The sequence below is a fragment of the Sorex fumeus genome, unplaced genomic scaffold, assembly GCF_029834395.1.
Source record: "Sorex fumeus unplaced genomic scaffold, SorFum_2.1 ptg000037l, whole genome shotgun sequence".
Classification (NCBI taxonomy): domain Eukaryota; kingdom Metazoa; phylum Chordata; class Mammalia; order Eulipotyphla; family Soricidae; genus Sorex; species Sorex fumeus.
Genome location: NW_026606094.1, coordinates 7,957,087 through 7,966,365, shown reverse-complemented (window position 1 = coordinate 7,966,365; position 9,279 = coordinate 7,957,087). Strand labels below are relative to the sequence as shown.

Below are 9,279 nucleotides of genomic sequence, written 5' to 3'. Positions count from 1 at the left end.
CATTAATAAAATGATAAAAATAATTATGTGTAGATAGGATAAAGAAAAGAACTACGTGCATTTGCGCTTGAGGTTGGAGACAGGTGAGAGGAGGCAATGAGAAGTGAAGTGGGCAGCGTTCAAAGGGATTCAGGAGCATCAGTGTCATAAAGGAATGAGCTAGCTAAATATTCGAATAAATCACATTAATTGTGATTGATTCAGTCACAGAATCAGAACCTTTGTTAATTATAGACAAGAACTTTGAAAACCAAGTTTACAAAGATCATTATCACCTTGCTACATGCAACTGAAGGGTGGAGAGGAAGCTTACAATTTTTGGTGGATGCAACTGGACAGCAGTGGTAGGATTGATGTGAAAACATTGTATGTCTAAAGATCATCTACAAATATTTTTGTAAATTATAGTACTTGAATAAAATACAATTTGAAAATACATCTTAGGGATAAGAATAAAGACCTATCATTTCTCCTAAGTTATGACAGTCAATGAATTACTTCAATGTATAAAACAATTTATTGATTAAGGCATTTTATAGGTGTCAATTTTAAAATGTAACTGTAACTTATAGTTTACTAAAAGCAAGTAATGCAAGCACGGTTGGATAAAATATTATCTTTGATCAAATTATCTTTGATTAAAATATTATCTTTGATCTTCATATTCTATGTCACTATGAAGATAAAAACTTGTAGACACACACTACAGAAAATATTGGATTAAATTAAATTACTTAAATTTGTGAATACATCTATCAAATTTGGAGGCAGGGAATGGACTCAGTTTCATTCGTTGAGCATAGGGGTCGTACAGTGCTGGATTGAAGTTGGGTACATTATTTTAAGTAACTTTGTAAGTCATACTGTCTAAATGAAATAATTATTTGTTTTTACATTCTAAAATTGACATGTGACAAACCTTCTTCATATCATACTATATATTATTGCATATTTATACAGTTGATTTTCTCAATTTGGTGAGAAAGTTTTCGGAGGTTTTGCCTTCTCTGAGTAGTAAATTGGTGAATCTCTGTGTCACTCCCATTTTGTCATCACTGTCCTTGTTCTTAGCTGACCATCACCCTGGAACGGAGTTCCTGTTTCTCTTGTCTCAGGTGATTATAAAAGGGCACTCTTGGTTAGTCCAGTTCTTAGTGAGGCGACTGACCAAATGCCCGCTCTTTTCATCTGTAAGGGTAAGTGTCCTCAGGTCTTTATTAACTGGTGCTGGGGTAAGAAAAACTACAAATATTTGGCATACCTCAAAGAGTTAATAAAACTTCATAGAGTAAATTATTTTCTCTTTTAAGTTAGCATCTCTCATATATTTTAACACTTATATACTAACTGTATTGTTTGTTTTATAAAAGTAAATAATTATTTTTGATTGTTGAGATATTTTAGATATGTTCAATATGCTATGATGTGAGTTACCAATCAAAGACAGAAAATTGTATTTAAGTATATTTGATAAATCAGAAAGATTTTTTTAATTTGAAAGAAAACAATTTAAATTTTAAGTTTTGATGGTATTCTTTTTCACTGAATCATTAACTAAGATGAAAGAGACAACCCAATGAAGGCTTCAAGTAGTCTGATCTGCTGATAAGGTCATGACACTTGAAGAATCCTTCATGTAGATTTGCTATCAATGGGTCTGGTATGGAAATATATGATATTTCTGAGGCACAGTTCAATCACTGTTCTGAATCTAGTACAGTGGGATTTCATATTGTTTCATTTCTGTCTGAATGCTTTTTTAATGTCTCATACAGCTGTTAATTTAAAAAAATCTCTAGAAAATACTTTATCCTAGTAGGACTATGGATATTCAACAATCTTGGTTATCCATCTCTCAATTTTTTCATTCTGGGTATTTACTATGTTCCAGGCATGAAGGAAAAGTGAATTTTATTTCACCCTCTTATGTACTCTGATTTAAGTTAATGAGCACAGAGAGGAATAGAGTTATATTAAGTTAAATTCATAATCTTTATTAGGTTTCTATGTCAAAGGAACCTGTTTTGTTTTGGGGTAATACCAAACAGTATTCTTCAATTCATTCTCCTGACTTTGCACTCTGGAATAATTTCTGTTGGTCTCAGTGTTGCTAATACTCATCTGAGAACAGATCCTCGGTTTTCCACAATGCAATGCAAAAGGATCTTATCATATGTGGTCTTTCTCATGCTTCATAAAGTAGACTTTTTAAACAATTTAACTTAAAAGTATGTACTAGGTACATAAATGAACATATATGTCTAAGTGTACATAGATATATGTGATAAATTGTAGGTATATAAGACCAAAGACCATAAGAGGCTGAAGCTTCTAGGGAAAATAAAATGAATAAAAATCAACAGAAAAGCAATGAGGAAAGATAATGGAAGAGATGTTTGTTTGTTCAAGTCATTTTGGTTTCAAATTTCAGACCAATTATAAGTTGCTCTCCATCTTTTTCATAGACTCTCTTCTATCACAACATAGGTAGAAATGGGGGCCTTAATTATTCTCAATGTAAAAACTCAATATATAAGGATAGCAATTTCAGAGCACCTTCATATGCATTTTTCACAGATTTTTTCAAATTTATATTGCTTTACTTAAATGTTACAGCAGATATATGATATTGTCAATTTATTGTCCAAATACTATAGTAACTTAACATCCACAACAAATAAATTGTGAAATTATTACATAGTTTGAGGAACTCAATTTTCACCTTATATTGAGGAAGCAATGTGCAATCTGCTGGTGTTAAAAATTAGTGATCTTAGTAGTTAATTTAATTCTGGATACTACATTCAGTAGCCATCAGACAGATACGAATATTATTTTGATTACTTAACATATGTTAAAAAGACATTTAATAATCATTCTAGGCCTTAATTAGTAATATCTTCTCTGTGGATATAAATCTAACTGTATAAAGACAAATGTTCATATAGAAAATGACTTGAATTATTTTAGAGTTACAGTACATACTGTGTATAAATGAACATCAGAAGAGCATTTAATCTACAAATGTTTCATCAAAGTCATAATTATTGATCTTCAAAGTATGATAAGATTTACAATGTATAATACATATAAGAAGGCTTAATACGTATTTTTTCTAGATATATTTGAAAAACATCACTGAAATATGAGAAAAGAAGAAATATAATAAATTGAACCACAGTTATCATCATCTTTTTCTGTTACTATCTCACATCAAATATCGAATATATCAAATAATTAATCACAAAATAGGTCACATTTTTTATTATTATGTTTCGTCATGAAACTACTAGAGGTCAAATGCATCATCCATTGCAGCTCTGTTGGGTTCAACAGATTATTTCTGGCAATGCTCACCTTCCTTATGTTTCCAATTTACTTGACGATGACTTATTCTGCATCGCCTATTATTCCAAACACTACTTACATCCTTGCATGGAATGTTCCAACTGAAAAATGTCCTAAGGCATATAATGTGACAATAAATCTGAGCATCTACTCATTTGTAGGATATCCTACCAAAAATACCACTGGACAAAATGTTACATTGTTTTATGTGGATAGACTTGGTCTATATCCTCACATAAATAGGAGAACTAATGAAGATGTGAACGGAGGTATTCCCCAGTGTGGAAATCTAACAGTTCACTTGGAAGAAGCCAGTAAAAACATTGAAAAATATATAAAAAACGATTCTGTAGGCTTGGCTGTTATTGACTGGGAGGACTGGAGACCCCTCTGGGATAGAAATTGGGGTTCAAAACATATTTACAGGAACAAATCTATTGAGGTGGTTAGGAAAAATAATAAAAGTCTTGATGACCTTGCGATTAATAGGACAGCGAAAACAGAATTTGAAAAGGCAGCAATGGATTTTATGCTAGAAACATTAAAAGTGGGCAAATTCTTAAGACCAAAGAACTATTGGGGTTTTTACCTTTTCCCTGATTGTTACAATCATCGGTATACGAAAAGAGAATATAATGGAAGTTGCTTTGACATAGAGAAAGCAAGAAATGATCGACTCGACTGGTTGTGGAATGAAAGCACTGCTCTTTACCCATCCATTTACTTGACTAAAAACTTAAGTTCAAATACACGGGCGGCGCTCTTTGCCAGAAATCGGGTCCAGGAAGCCATTCGGGTATCTACAAAGCGAGGTGTTGAAAATCCACTTCCGGTTTTTGTGTATGTCCGTCCAGATTTTACAGATGCTCCTGGAGATTTTCTTTCTGAGGTAAGAAAATCAAGCAAATAAAGGGCCATGGCTTTGTATTCAGGCTGTTATTCAGTAGAATTGAACATCATTTATGTAGTGAATAAAAGTTACATTTTAGTACACTTGAGGTGGAACCAGTTCACCACATAATGATAGGAGTGTAAAATTAGAATATATTTGAATTCTAATTCAATCCTATGAAGCTTCCAACGAGAATGAGGTATTGTTGATAAAAGGTAAAGGTAAAGGTAAAGGCCCTCCCGTTGATCCTCTATTTGCTCCAGTGGGCCCAGTAACGTCTCCATTGGAGACTTTGTTGTTACTGTGTTTGGCATATCAAATACTCTTGGTAGCTTGCCGGGCTCTCCGAGAGGGGCGGAGGAATCGAACTCGGGTCGGCCATGTTGGCCGCTTGTAAGGCGAACGCCCTACCGCTGTGCTATCATAATGCTGAAATTTATTTTAGTTTTGAATTCCTCTTTTTTATAGGTGGTCTTCCCTCTCTCCCTCCCTCCCTCCCTTCCTCCTTTCCTCCCTCCCTTCCTCCCTTCCTCCCTTCCTTCCTTCCCTCACTCCCTCCCTCCCTCCTCCCTTCCCTCACTCCCTCCCTCCCTCCTCCCTTCCTTCCTTCTTTCCCTCCCTCCCTCCCTCCCTCCCTTCCTTCCTTCCTTCCTTCCTTCCTTCCTTCCTTCCTTCCTTCCTTTCTTACCTCCCTTTTTTATTCTTTCATAGTTTTTGTCCTTTCTTCCAATTATCTTGCCACAGACAGCCTAAAAATGCTCAGGGGTATGAGGTACAGAGATCTAGATATGAGGTACAGAGATCTAAGGTATGTCCGATCTCGCCAAACAAGTGCCTTACCTATTCACTGTGCAATCTATCTCTGTTTCTTCTTTTTTTGACAATAGATCAATGAACATCATGAAAAGATTTTTGTTTTATGAAGTCAGTATCTTTTAAAAGATAAAATCAAGTTAGAAGAAAAGATTTAAATTGTATTTGTAGAGTATGCTGTTTAATTTTGGTTTGCTGTACTACGTGTAAAATTTTAGTTTTGTTCCAATTGATTTAACACTTTTCTATCATATTTGACAGTTTGATCTTGTGAATACTATTGGTGAGAGTATTGCTCTAGGAGCCTCTGGAATTATACTATGGGGAAGCGTCAATTACAGTGTAAGTGAGGTAAGTCTAACTGTAGGCAATGGGCACAACTATTCTCAATTTTAATGTTTTCTTTGATTCTAAGGAATAAAAATGTTGCGTTGATCCTCACACATCAGAGCTGTTCAATGTGTTTTATGGAATCCGATAATCTAGCATTTATTTATTTCTATTAGAGGCAGGATGTATTTTCTTTCCTTCGAGTCTGGAAGTAAATAATTTGATTCTGGACTTTATTTTGGAACTGATATTTCCCAGACTTGATTCCTACTGGGCAGCAAAATCATTACTACCATCTCAAAAATCTTGCATTCTGTTGAGTAATTTTAAATGAAATCTTCTGTTTCTAGTCTTCTGTTTCTACTCTACAAGACACAGGATGACATGCACTTGTTAGTTTATGATATAGTATTATATTATTCTTAAGTGAGCATGCATATAGTCATTGAACAAAGTTATTGTAAAGGTCATCAAACAATGTTCTTGGGTAAAATTGAGCCTTAGTTGTTTCTTTGTACAACTTTTAGCCTCAAATTACTTTGTTTTTTAAAATTCATTAGAAAATCCAAGAGTGATAGACTTCTGGTTTTTTTGACCCCCTTTTGTCACACACAGTGTACGTACTCAGTATGCGTGGAGGGATCACTCCCAATGGCTCAAAGGTCCATTTGTGTATCAAGAATTGAAGAGTCATCAGCATGTAAGACAAGCATATTATAGAGAGTACTACCTCTCTAGCCCAAGAGTAAAAGAATTCTGTAACATAACAAAAACATAATGTTTGGGATAAATATGTAGTAAAGCATGTAGTAAAACTTTTGCCTTGTACATGGCCAACCCTGGTTTGAAACCTGGTATCCCATATGGTTTCCCCAGCAGTGCAGGTCTAATTCCTACATTCAGAGACAGGAGTAACCCCTGAGCATTGCCAGGTGACCCAAAACTTTTAAAAAATGCAAAAGTACAAAAATATAATGTAAATTGAAATGTTGTTTTTATAAGTGTTTTTGGAACATAAAGGGTTTATTTTAATTTTAATTAGACCTGAAAGAATAATACAAGGGTAATTAGTTTTCAAAATCATTGAAAATGTTAAAAACATACCTGGGGACACGACTAGAAATCTATTTTTCCTATGTATTAGAATTAGTTGAAACTTTAGACTCACTGCGAATATACTGTTGTCATAGGGGACACAGATTTTTTGGAGGTGAAATTTTCCTTTATTGATAGAAGTGGACATAATGGTGATGTATGTGTCATGGAGAAAGTCTTATGGTATCAAGAGCCAGGATCTTTTTTCAGGAAATGTAAAGAACAAAATTGATCATGTAAGATGTAAAGAACTTTTTGGTCTTTTGTGTCCATAGATAAAATAGTCAAAATACCACTTTTTAAATGATAGAAATATTAGGTAAGCTTCAATGTGAAACTTTGCCTCTGTTTGTTTTGGGGTTACTCTTAACTATGCTGAGAGGTTCTTTCTGACTCTGTTCTCAAGATTCATTCTTTTTTATTTTTTTTGCTTTTTGGGTCACACCCGGCGATGCTCAGGGGTTACTCCTGGTTCATGCACTCAGGAATTGCTCCTGGCGGTGCTCGGGGGACCATATGGGATGCTGGAAATCGAACCTGTGTTGGCCATGTTGGCTGCATGCAAGGCAAACGCCCTACCCGCTGTGCTATTGCTCCAGCCCCAAGATTCATTCTTGATGATACTTGAGACTATAGGTGTTGCCATGGATAGAAGTGGGTTTGACTTTATTTAAGGCAGTTTCTTAAATTCTATACTACTTCTTGGTTCCTCATTTTGCAATCTTAGAAAGATAATTTCAATACTTTCCACTACTTTGCATACTTATATTTCTCAGGTGTGAACAGTGCCTAAAGAAATAAAGGAAAAAAATCACTGAAAGAACGTGATTCTGTTAAACACTTTGCAGAATATTTTATATGTCATATAACCAACTAAAATATATAACTATTTAATAAATAGTTGAAAGCATCACTCATGTTTTCTGAAACATGGTCAGGCAGTGCTTGGGTTCATGTACAGTACAGGGCATCAAATATCTATCAGTTGGGAACAAGGCAAGCACCATACCTGCTGTACTCTCTCTCCTGTAGATGAAGCCAACTTTTTCTCACTCCGATTCAGGCATCATAAATCAATCGTTAGATCAACCAAGATTAAAATATATTGAACCTCAATCATGTAATTATTCAGTGGTTTGAAATGGCAGTTAAATTGCTTAAAATTGCTCTTGAAAACCTTTAAAATAATTTTATTGGTAAGAATGAAAGGAAAAAGTATTTTCTCCCTTGCTGAATTTCATTTGTTGTTGCTCTTTTTGTTGTTATTTTTTTTTAAAAAATGATTCATTTATTTTGTTTTTTCTGTCATACTCAGTGATGCTCAAGAGTTACTCCTGACTCAAAACTCTGGAATTATACCAAGAAGTGTTCAGGGGACGATATAGGATGCTGTATATTGAATCGGGTCAGCTGCCTGCAAGGCAAATGCCCTACCAGTTGTACTGTTGCTCAGACCCTCTTTTTGTTGTCTTGTATAGAAAATGCTTCACATAGTGAATCCATTCTTATATATGTTACCTTGTCCTCTTATACTCTTAACTTTTTATTTACAGGATTCATGCAACAATCTAACCAATTACCTGAACAAAGTCCTAAATCCTTACTTACTGAATGTTACCCAAGCAGCCGAAAGGTGTAGCCAAGTGCTCTGTAAAGGGCAAGGAATATGTAAAAGGAAACATTGGAACTCAACTGACTATCTTCACCTGAAAGAAGAAACATTTAGGATTGTAAATGGGGACATTAAAGAGTCCAAAGTGAATGAGAATTTCACAAACCTAAATGTGGAAGAATTTGCTACAAAATTTGAGTGCAGCTGTTATTCCAATATGGATTGTAATCAGACAAATTTTTAGCTAAACAGTAACTACGTTAATGTATATAATCCTAATGTTTGCACATCATCCTCTCTAGACTCATTTGACTAAGATCCTATACTTATTGGGAAAAAAGACAACTTCTGACTTTTTAGCAATATCTCATTTTACGTACTATCTGCAATGTTGACTTATATATTTTTTTTCTAAGTAAGGTGTCTTTGGTTTCCTTAGAGTGAATATTCAGTAGAAGTCATCTCCAACAGCCTCCAATAAGGGCTTCAGAGTGTTAACCAGTAAAACACTAGCAATCATTTATTCAGTGAATGCAATATAAATGAAATCATGTGTGTATGAATGAATCATAAATGAAATGATTTATGATAAATGAGTCTTGAAAAATTATGATTAATTTATACTAAATATATTTATGATAAATGAAATCATAAATTCAAATAATTATGTTTTCAACACTAATTGTTTTCGAGGAGGCACAACTGAAGTTCGTCAGGGTTTACTCCTGGCTCTGTGATCAGAGAACATTCCTGTGTGTGTTTCTGGGGAGCCATTGGTAGTACTGGGATTTAGACCCAAGTTGACTGCACGCAAGGCAAGTGCTAAACCTATGTAATAAATCTCTGGGCCCGTTCTACTAATTCATTTTACTATCTAAATCAGGTTTTGATATTATTTACATTTTTACACATAACTTTAGCAAAGCAATATTTAACTATGCTTTGCTAGTTTACATAAAAATACTTATCATTGAAGTTTACATTTCTTTGTGAATATAAACTAACCTGTTCCAAACTATAATTTGATTTAAAAATCAAACCAAATCAAACCAAGCAAAAAATATCTCTTTGTGACATTAGTGGAGGGAAGTGGATACTAGTGAAGTGATTGGTGTTGGAACATTGTATATCTGAAATCCAATCATGAATAACTTTGCAAGTCACAGTGACTAAATAAAAAAAAATGAAA

At 34.1% G+C, this 9,279-nt stretch overlaps 1 protein-coding gene across 1 annotated transcript; it reads left to right on the top strand.

Annotated features, from left to right (window-relative positions):
• Nucleotides 1-3,280: 3,280 nt before the first annotated feature.
• Nucleotides 3,281-8,334, top strand: LOC130027633 (hyaluronidase PH-20-like). Its single transcript, XM_056118485.1, has 3 exons — nucleotides 3,281-4,237; nucleotides 5,315-5,404; nucleotides 8,032-8,334. Exons 1-3 carry the CDS (start codon nucleotides 3,281-3,283, stop codon nucleotides 8,332-8,334), a joined length of 1,350 nt encoding a protein of 449 aa, XP_055974460.1.
• Nucleotides 8,335-9,279: the final 945 nt, after the last annotated feature.